This window comes from Exophiala aquamarina, assembly GCF_000709125.1.
Source record: "Exophiala aquamarina CBS 119918 chromosome Unknown aczIA-supercont1.12, whole genome shotgun sequence".
In the NCBI taxonomy this organism is placed as follows: domain Eukaryota; kingdom Fungi; phylum Ascomycota; class Eurotiomycetes; order Chaetothyriales; family Herpotrichiellaceae; genus Exophiala; species Exophiala aquamarina.
Window position 1 is genome coordinate 511,924 of NW_013550576.1, and position 26,290 is coordinate 538,213.

General features: G+C 50.5%; 13 protein-coding genes across 13 annotated transcripts; 10 read left to right on the plus strand and 3 right to left on the minus strand.

Moving 5' to 3' along the window:
• Positions 1–351: 351 nt before the first annotated feature.
• A1O9_10181 (uncharacterized protein) lies at positions 352–2,531 on the plus strand (the record flags this gene model as incomplete). The annotated part of the gene is made up of 4 exons (XM_013400916.1): positions 352–551; positions 597–643; positions 693–1,982; positions 2,029–2,531. The coding sequence occupies 4 exons, from the start codon at positions 352–354 to the stop codon at positions 2,529–2,531; spliced, it is 2,040 nt and encodes a 679-aa protein (XP_013256370.1).
• A 25-nt stretch (positions 2,532–2,556) lies between these two features.
• A1O9_10182 (uncharacterized protein) lies at positions 2,557–3,495 on the minus strand (the record flags this gene model as incomplete). The annotated part of the gene is made up of 1 exon (XM_013400917.1): positions 2,557–3,495. One exon carries the CDS (start codon positions 3,493–3,495, stop codon positions 2,557–2,559), a length of 939 nt encoding a protein of 312 aa, XP_013256371.1.
• Positions 3,496–4,058: 563 nt separating this feature from the next.
• Positions 4,059–7,907, plus strand: A1O9_10183 (5-oxoprolinase (ATP-hydrolyzing); the record flags this gene model as incomplete). Its single annotated transcript, XM_013400918.1, has 1 exon — positions 4,059–7,907. One exon carries the CDS (start codon positions 4,059–4,061, stop codon positions 7,905–7,907), a length of 3,849 nt encoding a protein of 1,282 aa, XP_013256372.1.
• Positions 7,908–8,083: 176 nt separating this feature from the next.
• Positions 8,084–8,407, minus strand: A1O9_10184 (uncharacterized protein; the record flags this gene model as incomplete). Its single annotated transcript, XM_013400919.1, has 1 exon — positions 8,084–8,407. One exon carries the CDS (start codon positions 8,405–8,407, stop codon positions 8,084–8,086), a length of 324 nt encoding a protein of 107 aa, XP_013256373.1.
• Positions 8,408–9,319: 912 nt separating this feature from the next.
• On the plus strand, positions 9,320–9,757 carry A1O9_10185 (uncharacterized protein; the record flags this gene model as incomplete). Its single annotated transcript, XM_013400920.1, has 1 exon — positions 9,320–9,757. One exon carries the CDS (start codon positions 9,320–9,322, stop codon positions 9,755–9,757), a length of 438 nt encoding a protein of 145 aa, XP_013256374.1.
• A 1,410-nt stretch (positions 9,758–11,167) lies between these two features.
• A1O9_10186 (uncharacterized protein) lies at positions 11,168–13,108 on the plus strand (the record flags this gene model as incomplete). The annotated part of the gene is made up of 4 exons (XM_013400921.1): positions 11,168–11,824; positions 11,879–12,086; positions 12,148–12,332; positions 12,383–13,108. 4 exons carry the CDS (start codon positions 11,168–11,170, stop codon positions 13,106–13,108), a joined length of 1,776 nt encoding a protein of 591 aa, XP_013256375.1.
• Positions 13,109–13,527: 419 nt separating this feature from the next.
• A1O9_10187 (20S proteasome subunit beta 7) lies at positions 13,528–14,425 on the plus strand (the record flags this gene model as incomplete). The annotated part of the gene is made up of 3 exons (XM_013400922.1): positions 13,528–13,557; positions 13,607–13,754; positions 13,815–14,425. The coding sequence occupies 3 exons, from the start codon at positions 13,528–13,530 to the stop codon at positions 14,423–14,425; spliced, it is 789 nt and encodes a 262-aa protein (XP_013256376.1).
• A 639-nt stretch (positions 14,426–15,064) lies between these two features.
• On the plus strand, positions 15,065–15,553 carry A1O9_10188 (uncharacterized protein; the record flags this gene model as incomplete). Its single annotated transcript, XM_013400923.1, has 1 exon — positions 15,065–15,553. A coding segment is annotated over one exon (489 nt), but the record flags the coding sequence as incomplete, so codon positions are not given.
• A 1,384-nt stretch (positions 15,554–16,937) lies between these two features.
• Positions 16,938–18,181, plus strand: A1O9_10189 (uncharacterized protein; the record flags this gene model as incomplete). Its single annotated transcript, XM_013400924.1, has 2 exons — positions 16,938–16,997; positions 17,033–18,181. The coding sequence occupies 2 exons, from the start codon at positions 16,938–16,940 to the stop codon at positions 18,179–18,181; spliced, it is 1,209 nt and encodes a 402-aa protein (XP_013256378.1).
• A 1,523-nt stretch (positions 18,182–19,704) lies between these two features.
• Positions 19,705–20,223, plus strand: A1O9_10190 (uncharacterized protein; the record flags this gene model as incomplete). The annotated part of the gene is made up of 3 exons (XM_013400925.1): positions 19,705–19,888; positions 19,965–20,072; positions 20,159–20,223. 3 exons carry the CDS (start codon positions 19,705–19,707, stop codon positions 20,221–20,223), a joined length of 357 nt encoding a protein of 118 aa, XP_013256379.1.
• A 1,360-nt stretch (positions 20,224–21,583) lies between these two features.
• A1O9_10191 (uncharacterized protein) lies at positions 21,584–22,636 on the plus strand (the record flags this gene model as incomplete). The annotated part of the gene is made up of 1 exon (XM_013400926.1): positions 21,584–22,636. The coding sequence occupies one exon, from the start codon at positions 21,584–21,586 to the stop codon at positions 22,634–22,636; it is 1,053 nt and encodes a 350-aa protein (XP_013256380.1).
• A 1,342-nt stretch (positions 22,637–23,978) lies between these two features.
• Positions 23,979–24,344, plus strand: A1O9_10192 (uncharacterized protein; the record flags this gene model as incomplete). The annotated part of the gene is made up of 1 exon (XM_013400927.1): positions 23,979–24,344. One exon carries the CDS (start codon positions 23,979–23,981, stop codon positions 24,342–24,344), a length of 366 nt encoding a protein of 121 aa, XP_013256381.1.
• A 369-nt stretch (positions 24,345–24,713) lies between these two features.
• A1O9_10193 (uncharacterized protein) lies at positions 24,714–26,013 on the minus strand (the record flags this gene model as incomplete). The annotated part of the gene is made up of 2 exons (XM_013400928.1): positions 24,714–25,757; positions 25,915–26,013. 2 exons carry the CDS (start codon positions 26,011–26,013, stop codon positions 24,714–24,716), a joined length of 1,143 nt encoding a protein of 380 aa, XP_013256382.1.
• Between the last annotated feature and the right edge of the window lie 277 nt (positions 26,014–26,290).

Below are 26,290 nucleotides of genomic sequence, written 5' to 3' on the forward strand. Positions count from 1 at the left end.
AAGGCTGGCAAGAAAGGAGATGTGAACGGCGTCAACTCCCGGTCGGACAGGTTCCTTTCTGCATCTAGAGGTATTCAATCAATTGAAAATTTGATGTCCCGATCTACCGGGGACAACTCTCTACCTCGGCGGCTGAAGACTTCGAAGAGATCCGAGTTGGTTCAGGAATTGGGAGCAGGAGTCGCTGCCGTTATCGAGCGCCACCTGTAATCTCATCGCGAGGCCTCTTTTGAACATAAATGGCACCGCCAGTTATAACTCTGATGATACTTGAAAAGCACTCACCTAGTTCAAAACTCCTGGTTGACGCGGAGATTACTATCAGTTCTAGCACCGCATGATCGCACGACAATGTCTACTGGGACTTCCAGAAGCAAGGCTCGGAGGCTCTCATACGACCCTCTCAAACGGTCGGCTCTTGCTTGCAATCGCTGTCGAGGCAGAAAGACGAAATGTACTGGAACGCCTCCACATCCGTGCTCGGCGTGCCAGGATGTTGGTGTGGAGTGCACATACACGGAGTCCGAAAGACGCATAAATATCCCTGAAAGGTGAGTAGTCTATCCTGGAAATCATCAGTCTTCTAACTCCTGCAGCTATCTATTAGATCTCCAAAGAAGAGCTCAGGACAAACCGGAAGAATGTAAGACAATCCATAGGACTATCTAAACTTTTGTATTGATATGTGGTAGCTTCCAAGTCAGGGCAAAGTGTGAGTGGTTCACCATTCACCGTTGAAGATGAAGAGCCGAATCAAGACGATGATTGGTGGTACAAAGGCATGGAAAACCTCTGGTTGACAAGATCAGGGGAACATCATTATGTTGGCAGCGGCTCATCGACATATCTCGCTCAGAGATTGAATCCTTCGGCTCCTAATCTTGCTTGGGACGCGTACCCAATGTATAAAGACCCATCTTCTTTGAGACGGCCACCAACGCCCTTTCTCCCACAACTACCACCATTCGAGTTCGCCAAGAGGCTCTACACCGTGCAGAATGCCTTTATCGGTGGCATTTTTCACTTTTGTCCCCGGAGGGAGTTTGAAGCACGACTACTCCAGGTCTATGATCATGCCCCGGAGCCTGACAATCGAGAGGAGACCCTAAACTACTGTTTGGTGTTACTCCTCCTTTGCTACGGTTCCATGTATAGTGTCAATCAATGGGCTGGGAGTGATGGACCACCAGGTTTCACGTTTTTCAAGCACGCCTTGTGGCTTTTGCCTGAGATCCATCAGGAAGGTTCTGTCCTGTTCGTGCAAGTGTTGAGCCTCATAGCTCCATATTTCCAAAATTTGAACAGAAAGGATGCGGCTTTTCTTTATATCGGGCTTGCAATCCGGATGGCGATATCATTGGGCCTTCATCAAGAGGTCGCTGATCCTGATATGGGTCCAATTGAACGTGAAACACGACGTCGATTATGGTGGTCGGTCTACAGCATGGACAGGATTATCTCTGTGAAATCTGGCAATCCAATTTCAATCCACGATGAGGATATTGACGTCTCGTGGCCAAGCTTTCTAGTGGGAGTCGATCGTCACCAGTCCAGTAGCAGGGTTCTAACCCAGTACACTCGCCTCAGTTCAATCCTCGGCAAAATTGGGGGCGATATATATAGGAAGAAAAATCGTCCTGGTACAAGTCTTTTACACTCTGTACAAAGTATTATGACGGATCTTTCGAACTGGCTGAAAGATGTTCCAGAAGAACTGACTCTCGATGCTTCGACATCAGTCATGTTTCGCGAAAGTGTGTCTACCTTCCTTCATTACTACCACTGCGTGTCCATGACGGCGCGTCCGTTCCTGCTCTACGTGTCTCAGAAGAGACTTCGGGGGGTTTTGACTAATGATCCTGCTTCGTCTGATTGGCGTGACGGGCTATCAGGGAACATGGTTATGGTAATCGATAATGCCATCGCAGCGGCACGCGCGTCTGCGATGACGATGAGCATGGCTGTGAGTCAGAATCAATGGGGTGAGCAACATATTTTTGATTTGTGTACCATGACTAATAGTGCTAGCAACATATGGCTTTATGGATGGGGAGCATGCATTCTCCACAGCCCTCACGCTGGTACTGGTGAATGTTGCATTTCCTTACAATGAGAGGGATGCATCTGCAATGGATACTGCGTTGTCAGTCCTCCATGGTATGGCGGAGAAAGGCAACGAATATATTCAAGCCCGACTCAAGCTACTAATGAACCTCCATGGATCGATGGGGCATCCACAAGGGGTTGTAGCGGAAACAGCCTTACCTCTACCTCCCCAACCACTTATGGCCTCCAACGTGACAACCATACAACCACGGCACCCTACAATACCACCATATGGTGGGGCTGTGCCTGCTCCAGACAATATCTCTTACAACCCCTTTCAACCCTTTCAGGACATATCTTTCAATTTTGATATTGACGATAAAGATGTGCTATGGGATGAGATATCTGGAAATCTTGAAATTGATATGGATACTGGTTGGATCGAAAATGCTCTGCGAAAAGACTACGATGGCACAATCCCATAAATACTGTCTCATACATGGTATAACTTCAGGTGTGCTGAATGATATCTGAATCCCTTATGTCGAGCACTATCATATGACCCGGAGCGTGAGCAAAGACTCTCCCCTGAAGCCCAATCCTTTGGATGGCTTCCTGAGGAGTGACTCCACATCCGAAGAAAACAGGCTCTAACGTCTCACCGCCTACACCAATTCCTTTGACAAATTCTGCACCGTCTGGTGTGATAGGTTTATCTCCATATTCCGGATGGGAGATATCTGCGATGCCCAGTCGGTTAAGCGCGTCCCACCCCCAATCAAGAGGTTCGCCGTGTGTGATGAGGTACGGACGAGTAATATCCCGGACCCTCTCGATATCCTTCCTTCGATATGGCCTCATCGAAACAACATAAGTCGACTTCTTGAATGCGCCCGCAGGGCACAACGGGATACTAGTTCGATACATCGGAACGTTTCGGCCAAACAGCGTATGTGCTGGGGGAAGGCCTGCAAGGGTGAGAGCATTGTCAAATGAAAAGGAACATCCGATGAGGAAGGCCACGTGGTCTTGAGTCCATTCGCTCTGAAGGCTTTGTTTAGATTTCGTCAATGTTCCATTGTCGTAGACAAGATAGAGAGGGAAATCTGAGCGTATGTCGACGTTGGCTGCAATTTGCTCGCCAGTAAGGCCTGGTACGTGCGATTGAAGCTGATCCCACACCCCAATACTCTTCGATTCTGCTAAGAGCGGACATGGAACGGGATTCCTTTTGCAGAATCGCCGAAAATCAGATGCATATTTTGATGGCAGGACAATCAGGTTTGCTTGCACGAAACCAGGTGCAACAGTTGTTGTGGGAGCGCAGAACGACCCTGATCTGGCCATGCATCGAATCTGCTCACCCGTCTGGTGAGCTTTCGCTTCTGGTCTAGCTATGATGTTTGCCTTAGCCAAAACAGTGTCCCCTTCGACGACAACGAACCCCATTGTGTGCAGGTTGATACTCAGGTAAGTGTAAGAACTGAAGGTCTATGAAACGGGAGTTTACTGGCATCAACAGTGACAGAGCCCATGGATGATACCTGGGGTAATATCCACCATGGTAACCCACTCCCACCAGCAAACCCGTCTCCATCGGTATTGATGGCAAGGCTCGTTGTTCTCCGATGGCCCGGCGATGACATCTGCGGGGATATGCGCATTCCCGAGATGTGCAAGGATCATCACGACGCTAGGGAGGATGCTACCGATCGCTGATGGGATTCTCACAAAGTCATCGGGACCCACTATCCGGGCACACTGAGCATGAGAGCTTCCTGCCCTTCTCATATCCAATTCCACTAGGTCGCCTCTTCCAGTATCAGAGAATAATCACACACTGCTCGGCTCAGCCAGCCTACGTCGATCGACTGAAGTCAATGGCAGTGTACGAGATGTCGGACTTCTTTCCTCTAACGAGGTTAAGAAGATGGTATATTTGAGGCTTCAACATCTGCCTAGAACTTGATTATCACTTTGACTATTCCAACTTCAACCTTCAACCATCAATTATGGCTGTCAACTCAAAGATCAGTATATGCCTGGACAGAGGGGGAACATTTACCGACGTCTTTGCCTCTGTTCCTGGCAAGCCAGACATCATCCTGAAGCTGCTTTCAGTGGATCCAGCTAACTATGACGATGCACCGACAGAAGGTATCCGGAGGGTGCTTGAACAATTAACTGGCGAAATCTTTCCGAGAGGAAAGCCACTCAATCTGAAACACATTGATCGCTTGCGGATGGGGACAACTGTTGCGACAAATGCCCTTCTAGAGCGCAAGGGCGCCAGGTCTGCCCTACTGATCACAAAAGGCTTCAAAGATTTGCTATCCATAGGCGATCAGTCTAGACCAAGGATCTTCGATCTCTCGGCCAGCAAGCCTGGAGTCCTGTATGAAAAAGTGATCGAGGTGAATGAGAGGATAATTCCTTGCCCGAAGGAGGAGGCAGCACATAGATATCCTCAATGTCGACTAGTCGAAGCCACAACTGGCGACCATTTCCGCATCCTACAAGAACTTAATCTAGCAGAAGTTTCCAAAGACTTGGAGACTCTTTGGCAGGAGGGCTACAGATCTCTTGCCGTGGTCCTTCTCCATTCATATGCATATCCTGAGCATGAGTTCGAGATAGGAAAACTTGCTCTTGAAATGGGGTTCTCGGTGGCCTTATCATCAAAGCTACAACCTATGATTAAAACGGTCCCACGAGGCATGTCTGCTGTGGTTGATGCTTGTTTAACCCCGGTTATAAAAAGCTATATTGATTCAATAGACGCTAACTTCGAAGGCGGACTCGACTGCGATGGAGCCCGCTTCGAGTTCATGCAATCAGATGGCGGCTTAGTAGACTATCGGACTTTCGGAGGTCTGAAAGCCTTGCTTTCAGGCCCAGCCGCCGGAGTTGTTGGATTTGCAAACACCAGCTGGGATGAAGACGAGAAAATTCCAGTCATCGGTTTCGACATGGGAGGCACTAGCACTGATGTCTGTCGTTTTGGGGGTCAATTTGAGCATGTTTTTGGAGCAAATATTGCAGGAGTCTCGATACAATCTCCGCAACTTGACATCAACACAGTTGCCGCTGGCGGCGGGTCTATTCTTTCATGGCGTAATGGTCTCTTCCTGGTCGGACCTGAATCCGCAAGCGCCCACCCAGGTCCAGCTTGCTATCGGAAAGGTGGCCCTCTTACTGTGACTGATGCTAATCTTTTCCTTGGCCGTTTGTTACCTGAGTTCTTTCCAAGGATATTCGGCCCTAATGAAGACCAGCCTTTGGATCAAGATATTACAGCACGCAAATTTCAGGAGCTGACAGAGGTCATCAACCAGGAACAATCTCACAAGCATGAAAAACAATTTACTCCAGAAGAAGTTGCTATGGGCTTTTTGAGGGTCGCAGATGAGTCTATGGCGCGTCCTGTACGAAATCTTACCGAGGCACGGGGTTATGAGACCTCATCGCATCAACTTGCATCATTTGGTGGAGCAGGAGGCCAGCACGCTTGCTCAGTCGCAGCTGTACTTGGGATTTCGAGGATCATTATTCACAAATATTCATCAGTTCTATCCGCGTATGGTCTAGCGCTCTCCGATGTCGTCAAAGAGGCCCAAGAGCCAGTGTCGATGGAATATCTCAATTCCCAATCGCGCATACGCAAGAGGTTTGAGAGCCTTATTGCGCGGTCCACCACAGATCTCATGAATCAGAGGTTCCAGCTGGACCAGATTCAGCATCAGCTGTATCTCAACATGCGCTACGTCGGCTCAGACAGCAATCTGATGATCATGAAACCTGACAATTGGGATTTTGCAGCAGAGTTCAAAGAAAGGCATCGCAGAGAATTTGGATTCACATTCGATAAGCCGTTGCTTGTCGATGATCTTCGCATACGATCCATCGCCCACTCAAGCGCACGTGCTGAGATCAGTCCCTCAAAGCAATTGAAGGCGGCGGAGATGAAGAGCATTGTTCTCCCGCCTCGGGAGAAAAGACAGGTGTACTTCGAAGATAGTGGTCGTATTGAAACGCCTGTTTATCTGCTGAACAACCTTGAGAAGAACACTCGCATCCAGGGTCCAGCTCTCATCGTTGACAATACTCAAACCCTGATTGTGGCCCCAGATGCCGAGGCAAATGTGCTTCAGACATGTATTCTCATCGACCTCAAAGGGAAGAATATGGTCACGAAAACCGATCAAGCCAAGTCTCAGACAGATCCCATGGAGTCGATTCCAATCAATCCCGTCAGATTGACAATCTTTGGGCATCGATTCATGTCAATTGCAGAACAAATGGGCAGAACGCTGCAAAAGACCTCTGTCTCTACCAACATAAAGGAGAGGTTAGACTTCTCCTGCGCGCTGTTCTCTCCAGACGGCGGGCTGGTCGCCAATGCACCCCATGTTCCTGTGCATCTTGGCTCCATGCAATTTGCTGTTCGGCATCAACACAACCGCTGGCGTGGTCAGTTAGTTGATGGCGACGTCCTCGTCTCTAACCATCCTAGCTGTGGAGGTACACATCTACCAGACATAACAGTGATCACTCCAGTCTTCGACCACCCAGGAGGGAAAGAGATCGTATTCTACGTTGCATCCCGTGGGCACCATGCTGATATCGGTGGCCTTCTTCCGGGGTCCATGCCACCAAAGTCAACTGAGTTGTGGCAAGAGGGCGCTGCCATAGAAGCAGAAAAAATTGTCAGTGGGGGAGTCTTCAACGAATCTCGGATGACGGAGCTTCTCCTCGAGATCCCGGCCACGTTTGATGGCTGTTCCGGAACAAGGTGCCTAGCAGATAATCTTTCCGACCTAAAGGCTCAGATTGCAGCCAACACTCGCGGAATCCAGCTCATTCAGAATTTGATTGCTGAGTATGGACTACCAGAGGTTCAAGCATACATGTATGCAATACAATCTACGGCAGAGACCGCGGTGCGCAATCTTCTCCGCGAACTCTACACCCGTCACGGAGGCCAGCCTCTCGAGGCCGTCGACTTTATGGACGACGGTACACCAATCGCTTTGAAAGTCCAGATTGATTCTGAAAGTGGCTCAGCGACCTTCGACTTCGAAGGCACTGGCCCTGAGGTGCTAGACAATACCAATGCCCCCATCGCAATCGTCAATTCAGCCATCATCTACTGCTTACGGTGCATGATCAATTCCGATATACCCCTGAACCAAGGCTGCCTCTCCCCGATCGACATCAAAGTCCCGCCAGGCTCGATTCTCTCTCCTTCACGCACGGCAGCCGTCGTCGGAGGGAACGTGCTGACCTCTCAAAGACTGACTGACGTCATTCTGAAAGCCTTTCGGGCAGCTGCGGCATCACAAGGCGACACCAACAATCTCACCTTCGGGAGAGGAGGGAAATCCGAAGAAGACGGCGCGCACGTCGATGGGTTTGGGTACTATGAAACCATCGCTGGCGGCGGCGGAGCAGGACCAACGTGGAACGGCCAAAGCGGCGTCCACACTCACATGACGAACACCAAAATCACAGACCCGGAAATCCTGGAGAAGCGATATCCCTGCATACTGCGGCAGTTCTCTCTGCGCGAGGGCTCTGGTGGCCAGGGTTTTCGCGCTGGTGGCGACGGCGTCGTCAGAGATATCGAGTTCCTGGAGCCCGTGCAGTGCTCGATCTTGAGCGAGAGGAGGGTTCACAGGCCCTATGGGATGGAGGGAGGAGGGAAAGCGAAATCCGGACTGAATCTCTGGATTACCAAGGACGAAGCGACTGGTGCGACACGGACGGTGAACCTCGGTGGCAAGAATACTGTCAAGGTCAAAGCTAACGATCGTGTGGTTATTATGACACCTGGCGGTGGTGCATGGGGAAAGAAGGACTGAAGGGGGGACTTCAAGGAACAAAGTCCGAAGAAGGTCGTTTTATCCGTCTTAAAGCCTTGTTGTGGATTATATACCTCTTGGAGCAGTGCTTATCAAATGTAACACTAGGGAGTTTCTGCCATCATTCTTTGCTCGATACAAGTTGTAGATCGCATTCAGTAAGTCCACCGCATTCCTTATGTCTTTCCGACAACGTTACCACCCATGAGCACTGGCTGTTTGTTTGTGAAGTTGGGAATGTCTGCGAAGACGGGTTTCGCGTCCTCTGAGCCCAGGGCTTTACCCAGGTCTTCCTGGCTGTCAAAAACCAACATGGCCTGTACATGATAGGCCGGTTTGGCACCGTCGCCACCCGGTCCATACTCGGTGATCTCCCATCTTCTGAGGCCGTGTGGGCCGAATTTCTCTTGCACTAGTGGCATGTGCTTGGACAGGTAGTAGTCCATGTCGAACGTGATGTCGTCGTCATTGGGGTAGAGAACTGTAGCGTGGAAAGGCATGTTGAAAATAGGTCTTGCGAGATAAACGATGGGGTTCGGAGATTTTGTTTGAAATGAGATGGATGCAACGTTCAATCCCCAGCGTAGCGGGGAATCATGTCAGCTTCTGGGGCCTTTGGCCTATTTATTACCTGGGGCATGTAGTGCAAACCATTTTGGCACATCGGGGCACACGTTGTCGTCTCAGTCCATCACAATGCACGATGCAACCGAGTCACCAACCTCGACCTGTCTCACCTATCAAAGTTAAAGAACCTTCCGCAATCCTGGCAATTGGGCGGTTCGAGGAGGGGTTGGCTGGCTGAACGGAAAGTTTGGTCGCTCCATGGCATCAGCCGAGGCCCCGATGTAGAGAACAAGCTGAGTAGAGGGGAAGCGTATTTCTTGGATCCATCCTTTTCTCAGTATTTGAAGTGCCAAGACAAGCATGCAGACGAGTCAGTCAGCAGAATTCCGCGCTGACATCGGGTCGCCGGAAAGGTTTGATGCCAGAATATCATGATGCAGCTCCTTAAGTGGCCCTATGAGGCTGGTCACATGACTGCGCCCCCTCACTGCCCTTATCGATAAGGAAAATGATTTACCTACACTAGTAGTTGTGTCCGTTGTAGGCCGGCGGTGTCCATGGATCTGTGAACAAAACCAATTGATGTGCGATCGAGTGAGTTGTGTAGCTTCTGATCGTGGATCAAAAGCTGGGAACCACCCTGTTTACTCAATATGGTAAATTCTCGACATCATAACGTTGTGGCGCAGTAGAATCTAACCACGCTTGTTCAGGCACCCGTACAACCATTGAAGTCGATCCTCAAGACGTCCTCAGAAGACGCTTCTAAAAGGTCCAATCTCGACCCTAATTCCCTTTTCCAGTCCTCCAAAAATGATAAGCGGAGGATCAAGCATGCCAAACTGATGCACAAAATCACCAAGTCCTCGACATCCATGCCACGACGGAGACGCCCCAACAAAAAGCTGATCACCACACTCGATGCTTTGGCCGATGCTTTACCAGATAATGGGGCCGAGACGTCTGTATCTGGTACCGCTGGCTCAAAACCGCAAGACCAGATCAATATAATCAAGCGGAAGAGTTTGAAATCTAAACCTGGTGCTATGAAGAGGAGGGAAAAGCTTGACAAGAGTGAACGGGATAGGTTTGCAAAAAATATGGCTCAACTCGCTCCATCGAGTACGACGAATGGCGCTGGTATCAACGATCCAGTACCGACTGGATCCAATCCACCTGTAGCACAACCTACCCATTCCACAAGCCAGAGGTGGGCTGCTCTTCGAGGGTTCATCTCGCAAACCCTGGAGACAAAGCCTGAACTGGCAAATCTGAAGACTTGAAGCATGGCCGACCTGAGACATGTTCTGCATTCAGGCAATGCTATATCAGTGGCAGTCAAGCCATCTTGGATAGTTGGGGGAGACACTATCTAGGAAACGTGGCATGGAGACCAACAAGGCATTACAGCCACCGTCTCGCCGTGGTGCCCTTACCACGATTGGAAAACTACTCCGGTGGGAGCGATGAGCATATGAGCTCAAGGTAACGTGAGTGGAATTGCTTCAGCAGCGGTGATATACTCTATTGAGGGTAGGAAACTCCAGCAGCATGGCACACCTTCTACATGGGCAAACACTGGTCTTCAAAGGTTGACGGCAAGCAGACTGTCAAGGAATCTCGAGGCTTGACCCTCGAGGGCGCAGTAATTGCGGCTCAATATGATCGGCTGTATCGGTGAAAAATTTTGCGCATCAAGGCAGGGATACACTGGAGCAGTCATTCTGGTACAGAGTGCCCAAAATAAACACTTTTGTGTGTGAGGTATTTCGGCCTCGCTTGGTGAGATATCATTACCAAGTCAGGACGAGATTTGTCACTTCGGCCAAATGGACCGTGGCTGGCAACTGCATCTGTCTCGCGGACAGAGGTGCCCTGCTGATGTCAAGGAAATACGGATAAAATTTAACTGGGACCATGGCAAAAGTCAAACCGTGGGAAGATATTGAGGGAAAGCAAGGTGGGAGAGCACATAGCGTCTTTTACAGGTTGTCTGAGAGCACGAAGGGCTCCAGTCAGCCGGCAATTACACAGAACAGGGTCGCAACTATGTCGGCTGAACGCTGCATCTTGTCTCTTGTCTCTTGTCTCTGGACGAATTGTTTTCACTACCGACTCGGTTGGATTGGCCCCTACCGTTCAGATAGAACTACCGTGCCGCCATCGTAATTCCTTGCCTTGCCTTGCCAGTGAAGCTGCAGCATTCTCCATTACGTTTCCGGTCATCGTAAGCCCTTGCGGGGTTATGCCGGGGAGACAGATCTCGGTAGAATAGGTACTCAACAATCATATCCATCTACTCCTGACTCATGGCTTAGTAGCCTCAAGCTTGCTATGAATCTTCACAGCCTGCCATTCGATGGAGTCAAGGATCCACCCCCACAATGCTGCTCCGCCTCCCCTACCTCCAGTACGCAATTGGAGTACCTGGGTCTGAGGGCATGAAAATGGTTCAGGGACTGACATAAGCCCACGGATATGTTACGTCTGCTGGAAACCAGACTCGCGGCAATGAGAATTACAATGTCCTGTAGAATTATGCCGCTGATCACAAGCGGTATCGAGAGTTGGTGGTGTGATGACATGGCTCTGATTATGCTATTGTAAGTATTTAAATCGAAGTTGGGTGCTCCTCCTGTCCGTCTCTAATCGCGACGTTGCCGTACGTGTTCTCCGGATACCCAACGATCAATATGCCTGAGCAACCAAAGGATTATAACAAAGTGACGCAATCAGACACCTCTGGAGGCGGTCATGGACCATTGCCGATCCGCCGTCCTAATGTCGATTCCCAACGACTCATGGGTGACCCCATCGCGCTGCCGCCGGGGATCGACTCTCAGACTTTCAAGAACTTTATTTTGACGGTCGCCGACGTCGTTGGAGTTGAGAACGTTACTGTTATAACCGGGCCAGAGCATCATGCCAAGGACCACTATATGGACCCCAGCAAGACGCATGACATGTTTTATATAAACGACGAAGACTACTTTATCAGCTCGGCGGTCGTTGCGCCGCGAAATGTCAAGGAGGTCCAGGCGCTCATGAAGTTGTTCAATGAATGGGAGATTCCCGTTTGGCCGTTTAGTATCGGGAGGAATGTCGGCTATGGAGGAGCTGGACCCCGAGTGCGAGGCAGCGTGGGCCTAGACATGGGGAAGAATATGAATAAGATCTTGAAAGTCGATGTTGAGGGTGCCTATGCCCTTGTCGAGCCCGGCGTCACATTCCAGGCGTTGCATGACCACCTAGTCGACAATAACCTGAGAGACAAACTCTGGATTGATGTTCCGGATCTCGGCGGTGGCTCCGTGCTTGGGAACACAATAGAAAGGGGTGTTGGCTACACGGTCCGTGCTTGTCTGTCCCTTGCTTTATAATGGAGACATGCTGATTCTTGACAGCCGTATGGAGATCATTGGATGATGCACTGCGGCTTGGAGGTCGTTCTTCCCGATGGAAGCCTTGTCAGAACAGGCATGGGTGCTCTTCCTCCACCTGGAGTCGACCCTTCAGTGCCCGCAGATGAGCAGCCGTCGAATGAATGCTGGCAGCTCTTCAACTATGGCTTTGGCCCATATAATGATGGCATATTCACCCAGTCTTCTCTAGGTTAGCAAAATGGGGTCCCTCCTGGATCTCCTTCAAGAAGAAATTACTGAACGCCTGTTAGGTATCGTTACCAAAATGGGGATCTGGCTCATGACGAATCCTGGAGGATACCAGTCTTATATGATCTCGTTTCCCCGGGATGAGGATTTGCACCAAGCTATTGAAGTCATTCGACCTTTGCGAGTAGGAATGGTTTTGCAGAATGTGCCAACCATCCGTCATGTTTTGATGGACGCAGCTGTCATGGTAGGTCGTTCTAAACCTAAGATGGGTCGAGTGAGCTAACCAGGAAGTAGGGAACCCGGAAGAAATATTCGAATTCTGACAAACCTTTGACGGATGCAGAGATTGATGAGATAGCCAAGAAGCTCAACCTGGGTCGATGGAACTTCTACGGAGCTCTATACGGCCCCGCTCCTGTCAGAGAGGTTCTGTGGCAGGTGATCAAGCAATCGTTCTCGGTCATTCCTGGCGTGAAATTTTACTTCCCAGAGGAAATGCCAGAAAATCAGGTATTGCAGATCAGGCACAACACCCTACAGGGAATCCCCAGCTTCTCAGAGCTGAGTTGGGTCGACTGGCTTCCCAATGGCGCTCATTTATTCTTCAGTCCGATCGCCAAGGTGTCTGGAGATGATGCAGTTGCACAATACGAGCTCACGAGGCGCAGAAGCGAAGAGTTTGGTTTCGATTTCATTGGCACCTTTGTGGTTGGAATGAGGGAGATGCATCATATCGTGTGCATTGTCTATGATCGCAAGGACCCCGAACAGAGGCGCAAAGCTCACCAGCTGATCAGTCTGCTCGTTCATGATGCAGCAAAAGCCGGTTGGGGAGAGTACCGAACACATCTCGCATTGATGGACCAAATATCAGGGACATACAACTTCAATGACAATGCGCAGATGAAGCTGAACGTGAAGATCAAGAATGCCCTCGATCCCAGGGGAATCCTAGCCCCAGGGAAGAATGGCATCTGGCCGCAAAACTACGACGCAGCAGCATGGAAGGTGCCATTATGAGCGGAGATACTGAATTGGCTTCAATGTGACATAGATGAGAATCCTCGTTTTTCATGGGCACTTGGAAACACAATCTTGCTGCGGGGATGTTCGCAGGGGAACGAGGGAGCGTTACTAGTAGTATCAGTAAATCGAGGTGGTTCATTTAGGTGGTAACTCTAGCGCCTATACTAGAGAGTTAGCCCAACAGCGGCCTTCGGCCGCTTTTAGGAGAGCTACGGTGAAGCATATATGGCATTTTGAGTCGGAAATTTGCAGGCAGATGATTGACGCGACGACACCATCGCCAACCTTAGGACTGGCAGTGCGTAAACCCAGCTTTGAAACCCTCAATCTTGAAGACTCTGATCACTGTTCACAAGGGTCTCGGTTTTCTATCCTTCCTTCCTCCGCCAAGATCAGCGTATTCCTCTATCACCATGAATCACTACCCTCAAGCTTGGGGCAGGGTGAGTGCTTGCTCGCCTCAATCTAGGTTCTTAACTAACGACAACGAAGCCCAGAGATGATGTTTATGGCCCCTATGATGCGTCCTACCTCCAGACGTCGATGCCCAAGACACATACACAATCGCCAGCGGTCACAGGTACATCAGTACTGGGAGTCAAGTTCAAGGACGGTGTAGTCCTCGCCGCAGACAATCTTGGTATGCGCAAAGTTCAAAGTTCAGAAACGAAGACTGGCCAATGCTAATTCCTACACCTAGCTTCCTACGGATCTCTTGCCAGATTCACAGATGTCAAACGCCTGCGAACATTCCCTCCTAACACTGTGATCGGCTTTGGCGGTGATGTTTCTGATATGCAATACTTCGACCGACTCCTATCATCCTTGGACATACGAGAAAACTACCTCTCTTCAACTGAACACAGCCTCAATGCAAGGAATCTACATACATACCTGTCGAAAGTTCTGTACAAGAGACGAAGTGACTTCAACCCACTCTGGAACCAGTTGCTTGTAGCCGGATTGGATGAAGACGACCAGCCTTTCCTCGCAAGCGCCGACCTGCTGGGAACTACATTCTCCAGCCCGACTCTGGCCACAGGCTTTGGTGCGCATCTAGCTCAACCATTGCTGCGGAAGTTGATGCCAAAGGATGAGCAGAGTGTGAAGGATGTGACAAAAGAAGAGGCGATCAACGCAGTCAAGGAATGCATGAAAGTTCTATTCTACAGAGATGCCCGGAGTTTAGACAAATACAGCATCGCGGTCGTGACCAAGGATGGGATTGAGTTGAAGGAAGATGAAAAGCTGGAAGACCAGAGCTGGGCATTCGCGGACCAGATTCGAGGCTACGGCACCCAAGTCAATTAAAAGGACAGTTCGGGGAGCAGCATAATTCCATTGGCAATACGTGCATGGCGTTTAGGGGACAGTCTCTAGGCTTCAGAAACTAGAACTATGTATGATATTGTGGCTCGGCTCGCCTTGAGGATCGCAAAAGAGTCACAATGGATGAATAGACTGTCAGATCGCATGCTCGAACCCAAGAGGCGATTTTACGATTGGCCAGCCTCTGGGTGCCTCCCCCGTAGCCTGAGAAATGAGTCAAGGGATCGGAGTTTCCAACGCCGCCTGCATGACGTTCGAGATTGGAGAAACTAGAAACGAAAGCACTGCTCAAATGAGAAAATGGTACAAATGCCACTCGGCCAACCTCAATATAATTCACAGTTTGCTAGCTTGCTTGCTTTTTCATGTTGACATTCATAGAGGTTCGACCATTTTTGATTTTCTAACATTCTCTCCATCCTCCAAACGCACTCTTCAACTTATTTGAGCCAGCCCCTCATCTTCACAAATCTGGCCGTAGCATTGCCACCCGCTCTGCAATACTACACACTCAGTATGGAAGCCCCCGTTCAAGAGACGGCTCCAGGGTCTGGCAATAGAGGCAACAGACGCAGAAGAAGAGGAAATCCCAGACAGCCACAACCTCAGACACAAGAGCCAATCCATCCAAACAGAACAATGGCTGGGAGACAGTTCGGTGGCCAGCTCACCCGATTACACGCAGAAGCACCAGCTTTTGTTCCTGCATCCCTCCCTCCTCCTGCATCGACTCCTCCTTCGTCTCCAGGTTCGCAACTACGCTCTCACCCACCTCGCCGTGGCAAAAAGCCTGCTTCACAACCACCCCAGCCTCGAAGAGGCTCCGTCTCCCGCTCTAGTGCACCTGACATCGTCACAAGAATACACGAAGATATTTCACACGGAGTTTACGAATGTGCCATATGTACCAACGAGATCGGTAGGAATTCTAAGGTGTGGTCATGTCGGACATGCTGGACGGTCTTCCACATAGGATGTATCAAACGATGGTCAAAAAATGAAGGTTCGTCCGTCCAGCGGACCGCAGGCCAGGATGAGCAAGATGTCCCAGTGGGAAAGCAGTGGAGGTGCCCGGGTTGCAATCTTCCCAAGGACACAACCCCAAGTTCTTATACTTGCTGGTGTGAGAAGGAATTGGATCCTAAGATGATCACTGGCCTTCCACCACACTCTTGCGGTCAGACTTGTGGCCGCGAGAGGAAATTCCCTAAGACATGCCCCCATCCTTGCGACCTTCTGTGTCATGCTGGTCCATGCCCACCTTGCTCTGCCGTGGGTCCCACGCAAAGTTGCTTTTGCGGGAAGGAGGAAACGACAAGGCGATGCCTGGAAACGAATTACGAGACGGGTTGGAGCTGTGGTGCAGTATGTGATGATATAATGCCCTGCGGCCTGCACACATGTCAGCGCCCCTGCCACGAAGGACTCTGCGGTGCTTGCACTGCCAAAATTGATGCGCGATGTTATTGTGGAAACGTAGAGACGCAACTCGAATGTAAAGATCGAGGTGAGGAGAAACAGAGCGCAGATTGGGTGGGTTCCTTCGACTGTGGAAGCATGTGTGACAATCCTATGGATTGCGGGATTCATCATTGTGAAAAGCCATGCCATCCCCAAGATGCGACCACACCACACTGTCCTCGGTCTGTTGATGTCGTCACTCACTGCCCCTGTGGCAAGACCGCACTCAGAGATCTCAATGTCGAACCTCGAACCAAGTGTACTGATCCAATTCCCAGCTGCCAGAGGCAATGTGACCGAAAACTGCCTTGTGGACATGGCTGCACCCAGCTGTGCCACATTGGCGAGTGCAAGCCTTGTGATGTCCCAGTCTCTACACCATGTCGCTGTGGCCGCAATACTTTCAACGTCATTTGTCACGAGACTACAACAGACCCGCCAGAGTGTATTCGGCTGTGTAAGGCAACCTTGAACTGTGGGAGACACGAATGTGGACAGAAATGCTGCACCGGAGAGCGTAAAGCTTCGGAACGTCAAGCTACAAAGCGAAAACTGAAGTCCCTCGATCTTTTTGCACGCTCGCTGGACGACCAGGTCGAAGCCGAGCATATTTGTACGCGCCCATGTGGTCGGAAACTCAAGTGCGGCAATCATAATTGTCTGGATCTTTGCCATCGGGGACCCTGCGGGAGTTGTAAGGAAGCACTTTTCGACGACATCTCCTGCGCTTGTGGGAGAACGGTGCTTCAGGCGCCATTGCCATGTGGCACTCAAGCACCTCCTTGCAATTTTCCCTGTACGAAAACGAAAGATTGTGGTCATCCTCAAGTTCAACATAGCTGCCACTCGGAGGAAGAAGACTGTCCAAAATGCCCCTTTCTGACCGAGAAGGAGTGTCTTTGCAAGAAGAAAACATTGAAAAATCAGCCTTGTTGGCGTGCTGATGTGCTTTGCGGGCTGGTTTGTGGCAAGCCGCTGAAGTGTGGATCTCACAACTGCAGAAAGACATGCCATAAACCTGGAGAGTGCGAAGATGCACATCAACATTGTCAGCAGGAATGTGGGAAGGCTAAGAAAACATGCGGACATCCGTGTGAGCAACCTTGTCATGCTCCTTCTGCTTGCAAGGAGGAGAAGGCATGTCCATTCAAGGACATCATTACCTGTGACTGTCAGCGCAGGAAGGAGGAAGTTCGTTGTAATGCTAGGGCTAACGTACCCGAACCTTCCGGCAGACAAACGTCTCTCAAGTGCGACGACGAGTGTGCTAGACTGGAAAGAAACAGGAACTTGGCGCGGGCTCTTCACATCTCCGACGATCATGTTGATGATCACGTTCCATATTCGCAATCGACTTTGCAAGCCTATCTTGAGGATGTGTCCTGGGCTCACAAGCAGGAGGAAATCCTAAGACTATTCGCAGCCGATGATGACGAGAAGAGATACAGATTTGGTCCAATGAAAAGCCGACAACGAGCCTTCATCCACAGCCTTGCAGAAGATTTTGGTTTTGACGGAGAGAGCCTGGACCCTGAACCCCACCGGCATGTACTTTTGTTCAAAACCCCCAAATTTGTGTCAGCTCCTATGAAAACTCTAGCACAAGCGGCCAGGATTAAACGGGCTCAACTGAATATTGTTGCTCCAATACACCCGGCCAAGCAAGAGAGGAGACCTGCAGACGAAGTGATCCATGACTACAACGGTCTGCTTCTCACGAAACTTAAATTTGCACTGACAGAGGATGAAATAAAGCCTTTGGTCAAAAAGTCGGCGCCAGCCACCGATTTTGATATTATCTTCATGCCCAATGATGGGGGCGTCGCATTGCTTCCGTCCAAATCTTGGGAAACCCCCGAACAGCTAAGAATCCTGCTCACTAGTTTACAGCCGACAATCGCTGGTGAGCTCGTCAGGCATAATATTGCAACAGATGCCGTCTTGTGTCAATTTGATCTCTCTGGCATCGAGCCTCGAGTGATCCAGCAACAGGGTAAAGTCAGTACCACCATTGCGACTGGTTGGTCCCAGGTTGCAGCAAAGAGAGCAGTGCCGATGCAGGCACCTCAAGTGAAGCCGGTTGGACAAAGCCCCATTTATACAGTGCTGGGAAGCCGATTGGCAGAAGTAAAGAGAAAGAAGCAAGAAAACGAGGACAACCTCAGAAGGCAGGCACTGGCACAAGAAGTTGTAGACGATTGGGAGAAGGAAGTCGAGCAGGAAGCAGACGAGCAGACTGCAGAAAGCACCAAGAATTCTGGTGGTGGAGAAGCATGAGCTGCTGGATATTGACTGCTACATGCTTCCTGGTTGGTGAGGTTGGTTTTTTACCAATCACAGGCCAGTATTCGCTCTGTTTCGGCACGTAATAAGTTTATTCCGGGCCATCCGGGCTCGTAGCTGGTCTGTGATTCGTGGAACTAATTATTCATATGAAAGGTTGGGAAGCACTCCGAACCCAGAGGTTTTCAGACCAAATAATGTCGGTATCAACGATAACAAACAGTGATACCGGTAATGGTGAACCAGCTGCACTTACAGCCTCGGTATACAGCGCAAGGCGCGGATAGAAGCTATTGAATCACTGGCTACTTGACTCCGGAGCTGATATCCATGTGACCAACACTAGGAATGAGTTCCAGGAGATCTGAAAGGCCACCGGCGAGATGCCAAACTAATTTCTGAGGGACCGGTATATCCAATTACCTGCTTTAGTACCAGCGAGTCTCCAGGACAAACTATTAATAGCACAGCCTGGATCAAAAAGAAAAGCTCATGAACCCCCCTCCCCTCCCCCCAAAAAGGGCCCTTTGTGAGGGTTTCATGGGATCCAATCCCTGCGGAGACAGCGTATGATGGGGACCAGTATGTCGGCCAACTACGAGGTCTTTCCTGCCAAACTCGATGTCCTTCATGGCACCGAATAAATACACCCACATTCTCTAGCTAATTACGCACTAACGTACTCTTGGGAGAACGATACGAGATAGTCTGCGCAGTAGACGCGTTTAGAGAGATCTCAATCATCATCCTCACTGATTTGCCTAAGTTGGCAAGTCCGGATCTCCAACATAAGGTGATGGACAAAGTGAGACTAGCTCCTCCAAATGCAGTCAAGCATGGTTCACTGGTGGTCCTGGGTACACTTTCAGCTGGGAGTGTCTCGGAATTTGCACGATCGCCCGCAAATGGTGTGGGATCTGGCAGCAGCAATCATGGCTGTGCAACCTTTTCGGATCATCCCAAGCTGAAAATCCCCGCTAACCGAGCACATGGACATCGGTTTATCCGAAAGCTTGGCCAACGTCACTTTCTGCCCCTCAGTTCACCACCGTCTGAATGGGTGCAACTTGCAACGATGGACTCATTCGTCCAGCCTGTGGTCAAGGACGGCACCCAGGATGGCCCCTTGTACAATGAGAGCTCTAAGTTCAAGCTCGTATCAGGGTTCAGTCCAACACTGCAGCTAATTGCTTTACCCAGCTGCCATCGCAATCTGGGTCCCTGAACAGCATTAGTCCTGCGCTCCTTCCTGGTTGACACCTGTGCCACTTGTGCCTGCTTCTTGAAGAACTCGCTCCAGCCCAGGTTCACGCATACAAAGTGACACGTCCACCCTCTCCGTTTGCATCTTTCCCTCTCACTCCTCCATCCACTACTCTTTATTAGCCCTCATCTTGACTTCCTCCAAATCCACCGTTCAGCCGACTCGCTTAGAAGCGCTTCTATTCTCCTGAACCAGTCTCTTTAACCTTCCGTCGCCCCTACTTCTCCTAGAAGCATTACCTTTCCCATAGACAATGGATCAACTCAAAGGTGCCCTTGGTAGCTTTGGTGGTGGTAGCAACCAGAATCAACAACAGCAACAAGGAGGCCAGCAGAGCAGCTCTGGTGGAGGTTTCCTTGGTGGTATCGGTGACAAATTGAACTCTGCTGCTGGTGGCGGAAAGGAGGGCGAGAAGAACGAAGACTACCTCGACAAGGGTAAGTCCAATTGAACCTATGGGAGGATAAATGATCTTGATGTGCAAATCTTGCTAACACCAGGGTTCCTATCTAGGTGTTGACTACGTCCAAGAGAAGTTCATGGGTCAAGGCCCACAGGACAATGAGAGTGCCGCTGAACAAGCCAAAGACGAGCAAATCAGTGACTTCATCCGTGGTCAATGTGAGCATTCAACCCTCCTCTCCCGAGACTGAAGACATCGTCTTTGCAGCAGATTGCAGGATTAACCTTTTTTCTCTTACGCTTAGACAAATCCGCAACTGGCAAGGATTTCTTTGTCAAGGATAAAGACACCACATTCTCGAAGGACTAAGGATGACAAGGGGTGTGTGAACCAAACACAAGTCGCCAGACCAGCATGAAAGAGCTATACTCTGACGTCGTGAGATGGTACTTCGACGCGTTCCCATGACATGAGACAAAGTTATTCGAAGAGCCTTTTAGCAGGTACTGATTCGGTGCAAAACGCTTGCCTCGGCAGAAGGTAGCTTCAATGGCTTCAATGGCATACAGCCTCTTGTCGTAATGGATTTTTTATTTACTTTTATCGATAAAGCCAGTCTTTTCGCTAGATTACCCTCCTGTCGAGTTTGACATAAAATGCACTCCACTTTTGAGGATCATCAAGTTTTGAAGGAGTCTCTCATACTTACATTTACTCTCTTATCATTATCAACCGGCGTACTTCAAAGTCGGACTCAGGTGAATGATTGTCTCTAGGTGAGAATGCTCGGCAGCCGCGATCTAACTAGATGCGTGGGGATATAAGCGGCGCCTGCATGGGAATGAGGTCTGTGGAGGGATAACTGTCCCTGATTGCACGGGCTTAATCCCCTCTCAACTACAGATCTATCTAGTAGCTGTCGGCCGTTGCGATGAACGAACGTCAGGCAGCGTTTTCATTCCATAATGCCAACACCTCAACACATTGCTTTGATTCAATCCTTGGCCCACAACGTGATGCCTCGAGTTATGCATATCCATGCACGCACGTAAGAATGTGTGCTCAGATTGCACGCCCAAGAGCTAAAGTCGATTAGCACTGAGTTTGCTCGCCCGGCTTTGTTCTTTTCCCTGCACTCGCTCGTATTGCTTTGCGATCACGAAGCAACATGGACACACTACACTCTAATCTCCCCTAAGTCTGAACGAGGACAAGCCATTTAAGACTTGGCTTCCTCTGTCGTCCATTTTGATTGATGGAAACTCGTCTGCCTGCTGCTCCTCCCCCTACCACGAAATCAGAATTGCACTGTTGGCGCATCGAAATATTAACTCTGCCTCTTGTTTTCCGTCTTCAAAGAGGCTCTGAATTATTCAGCATGGCTAGGCTCTCACCATTGGCATGCATATGCATGCTCCTTTGTGGTTCTTGCGCCGTTGCATTTTGAAATGAGGGACTTTTGGATGTAGGACGCCATAGCTTCGTCACGGGAGATTGTGGGTATATAAAGAGGTGAGAGTCGCAGCAAGGGACAAGAAGAAGCAAACACAAACGCAGTCCAGGTCACAACAGATCAAAACAAACATTTAAGACGATATATCGGCTACTATCAAGAAGTGCTCACTTTGAAGTTTACTGCAGCTGACGCTCACCTTGCCCACCCAGCTGCCGCCATCATCACAGATAATCAGACAATCACAATTTGGACGTCACCTTGCACACGTTCAAAATGGCCGTTCCACAGACCCAGCGCGCCCTTCTCCTCACCAGGATTGGCCAGCCATTGACTCTAGTGACTGATCGACCAGTGCCTCAGCCAGGTCCAAACCAAGTCCAGGTCAAAGTCAGCATCGCCGGGCCGAATCCACATGACCAACTCTCCCGGGACATTGGACTCTTTGTAGAGGAGTTCCTTCCAGTTGCGATCACGAACGACGTTGTCGGCACCGTCACCGCTCTAGGATCGAATGTGGCCAGCTTTGCAGTCGGTGACGTGGTCTTCGGACAGGCGAATTTCGAGAAGGGGAGCCCCCAGAACGGCACGCAGGAATACTGCGTCCTCGACAGCGATTTCACAGCCAAGGTCCCTCATGGCGTCTCTCCAGACGAGGCTGCCACCTTGCCCACGAACTCGGCCACCAGCGTAATCTCGCTCTTCGATGAAGCCAGCCTCGGACTGCCCGCTCCTTGGGCACCCGACGCCACGAACTTGGATCTCAAAACCAAATCGATCCTCATCGTCGGAGGCGGCACCTCGTGTGGCAAATTCGGCGTGCAACTCGCCTCGCTCGCCGGGCTCGGCACGATCGTGGTCGTTGGCGGACCCGAGAACGAACTCAAGTCGTACGGCGCGACGCACGTCCTCGACCGCCACTTACCCTACGAAGAGCTTCTAGGCAAGATCCGAGAGGTCGTCAGCGACGACCTCCTCTACGCCTACGACACAGCGAACCCACCAGAGGGTCAGATCCTCGCGATCAACGCCCTGAGTTCCACCAAGCGAGGCCGCTTCGCTCGGTTGTTGCCCATCGGACCCGTCGACGAGTCTAAGCTCGAGCCCAAGAAGGCAGGCTTCGAGCTGTGTGATATCCACGGCAGCTGCCATGCGCATCCTGTGCTAAGTAAGACGTACTGGGAAAGGTTGCCTGGTTTCTTGTGCGAGGGGAAGATCAAGCCTGGGAAGTATGAGGTCGCGCATGGGTTGGACGTCGATGCGTTTAATGCTCTGCTCGATCGGTATAGGGATTACTTGCCTGTGGTGAAGACCCATTTCCACATCTAATTAGTTGGCGTGAAAGATTTCGTATGGATAGTGAGCCGCGGTTGACATGGGGTCCATGAGCGGAGGAGAGGAAGGCAACCGCTTTTTCATATTCGACGGCTTTACATTAATTAAAGGAGTTGCATTTGGACTTCTCTCTTCGGCCCTCTGCTCTGATAGAACTAACTACTCACAGTATTTTCCTAGCTCTCCGCAGTTTCTAAAGAGCCTCTGCTCGCCTGGCACATGTAGCACCTTGGCCGAGGGCTTCACCAACCAGATGCCTCGATACAGTAACGCTGGCCAGTACCGCCATGCGTAAGGCTGCGGGGAAGGCTGAAACCCCGCGCTTTGCCGCTCCTGGTTATCATAAATTCCCGAGCCTCGGCTGAGGGTGGCTCCCATCCGCTTGTGTGTAACTTGAGATTGAGGGAGGGCGTCATCATCATTCTCATCATCCACGCCAATGTGGTACACAATTCTTCTTTCTTGATGTACCTGGCCGTGCAAGCTGTGAATATTAATCACTATCCAGTCGTCGACTCCAAGACAAAGCCTTGTTCGCTCAGAACCTTGCATCGTGTGCCGCAGGTAGATTACTGAACAAACATCGACACGCGTACCGAAGGCGCCGCTCTTCCCAGTCATTGTGAGTATCGGTCGGCCTGTGGGAGTTGGTAGGATCCTGGTCAGAGATCTAGGTCGACTAACTAGGATTACTGGTACCTGAATTCGGACAACCCGAGGGCCGAGATAAGAAGAGATGGCAAAACCGAAAATCACGCTGTATGTCGACATTGTCAGCCCTTTTGCCTATCTGGGATATTACATGTTAAGGGTTAGTGGTCGAATTTCTTTTCCTAGTTGTGAATATTCCCCGCTCGCAACCATATTCGAGCGTCTACTGCTGGCTTGAAAGTCATGAGGCTTTGGCGAAGAGCAGGATTTCGCCATAGCATCCCTTAGACGCCTCGATAGCCAAGTGACATGGTCGTCACCATGGCATGTACAGGAGTTGGCTCGTTTAGCTCGTTTACTTGGAACTTGTGTCATTCTATATTCTCCGCAACACTCCATAGCTCGGTTACCTAGAGATCCCCTCAGGCTCCTTCTGACGTTTGAACGACCACAGACATCTCCCGTCTTCCAACCCGTCGAGATCACATACGTGCCGATCCTGCTGGGGGGGCTGATGAAAGCATGCAACAACACACCGCCACTCGAGATCCGCAATAAAGACAAGTGGATCGGCGTGGAACGCTTGCGATGGGCACGCCAATTCGGCATCCCCATGTCTCAGGGGGCCCCAGCTGGGTTCCCGAAACCCACGCTCCACGTGCAGCGGTTCCTAACAGCCTTGAACATGTCTCATCCAGAGCTGCTTCCTAAGGCGCTCGATGTGCTGTTCGAGGCATTGTGGACTGAGCCGAACGAGTCTGACCTGCCGGATCCCAAGGTCTTTGCGCAGGTGTTGAGGAAGGTGTTGCCAGAGGAGGTGGTCAAGGATGGAATGGAGAAGATGGGTTCGGCGGAGGTGAAGAGTGAGCTTATGCGGTGTTCTAACCAAGCGTTTGAAAACGGCGCGTTCGGGCTTCCATGGTTCCATTGTACGGATTTTGAGGGTAGGGTGGAAGGGTTCTGGGGCTTTGATCACCTTGGTCAGGTAGTTAGATTCCTGGGTTTGGATGGGAATTTGGATCAGAGGGGATCGCTTAGAGCGGTGCTGTGATGCGATGCTATATACACATTCTTTCCCAGGCGCGGAGGGAAAGAGTTGCTGTCTATCTTTGGTGTATCATCGGTATCATGATGGTCTAATATACACTTATGGGGCTTTATCCCGTTTTCCTCAGAGCTTGGAAGTTGTGTTTCGTGAGAATGCCATGCTCGGCAAAAAGTCTAGAACCGGCGGTAGTAGCATCCTCGATACTGGACTCCCTCCCGAACGCGACCGACCTGCTCGGCTATTGCTCAATTCTGTCTCGTTATTACCTCGCCGTTGATCTCATGGGCCTGATCGATTCGTTGCAGGTTGTCCATCTGTTACATCATTGGGCCTGTCATTAGAGATATAGATCTCCTGCCCAGATTGGTTTCTTCATCCAATCTTCTCAATCTTCAATGTTCCGTTCTCCTCGGTGCCGCCTTCACCCTCCAACTTGATAAAATCACCACGCTCCAGCCGTCTGATCCATTTACTCGATTCGCCGCGGGCTAGAATAAACGTGAGTCGTGCACTTGCTCGTTCCATCGCCTTGAACGCTGTACCCGGTAAGGGGGTATATGTCCATCTCCCGAACGCCCAGTTGAGAACATACAGACTCTGGCCTTCTGAGTCGATTGCAATGCTCGGTTTGCGATCGCCGGTTGAGTCGGGAGGAGGGTTGGACGATAAGACGAGTCCCTTGATGCGGTAGACCTCGTCCTTCGGGGCCCCGAGGAGTAGATCCTCAAATGAATCCAGCACAACGCCCTGGGCCGGCTTGGAAGAATCTGTGTTGTGTAGCACCACGCTGAGAACTTCGACTTCCTCTTGATGGTGGACGGGGTGGGTATTCTCATGGTGTGCATGGTCGTGGTCGTGGCCGTGGCCCTCGTTAATTTCGATCGCGCCCCTCAGACCTTGCGCCCTTACCATTGCACCGTCGATGCCAATGACTAGTTCTACATCGACCCATCCCTTTTGACTCTTCACCCAAGCCACCTGGACTTCCAAGTCACCCAGCCTGTCTAACGCGTCTTCAAACTTTCTCTCGTCCACCAGTTCCCACTTGTTGAAAACCACTAAGTCGGTATACTTAGCCTGCATTTTCGCGGTGTAGCTAGTATCGTCATATCCCTTCCAATTCTCGACATCGATGACGCTGATCACACCATCCAGAGCGAAGGTCCCGGGTTTCTCCCTCGCCACCCTGTTCACTTCCATGGCCAGCGTGGCTGGGAACGCAGACCCGGACGTCTCAATGATGATTCTGCTAGGGTCGACGGATTCGCGCAGTTGGAACAGTGCATCGCTGAGTTGGCCCACTAGATTGCAGCAGATGCACCCATTGAGAAGCTCGCGCACCCCCGAAATCGATGCTGAACCCGCTAGCTGCGAGTCGACTGCAAGATCTCCGAACTCATTTTTGAGAAGCGCAAGCTGAGAGGAAAGTTAGAAAATTGATGAGAAAAGGATGAGCCCCAATTCTGAAAACCAGGGTCAATTTCCTTCGCTGACGTGGTATAGATCCCCCCCGATCAGCATTGCTGTGCCATCCCATCTGGGTTTTAAGAAGGATGAAACCTGCCTCACATACCTTGTAGGTTTGCGGAAGCTGGGGAATTAAATTCAGAATTAGAGTCGTCTTGCCACTGCCCAGAAAGCCTGTGATGATAGTCACCGGAGTTGGCGCCATGTCTCGACGATAATGAGACGGTCTCCTCGGACACTGCTTTTTCCCTTGGATAAATGCAGATTACTTACGTACCAACTAGCTAGTAGTCAGGGTACTCAAGATTCGAATGACGTCAAACGCAGGATCGGTCGTGTCAAAACGGAAAAAGAAATGCTGGAGAAAACGAATCAGCCGTTCATTTCTAATAACATCTATCAACTATTCGCCGAAAAGGGGGGACTCAAAGCAGGGAATGCTAAGCTCGAAAATAATAAGTAAAATTGCATGTTTTTGACTT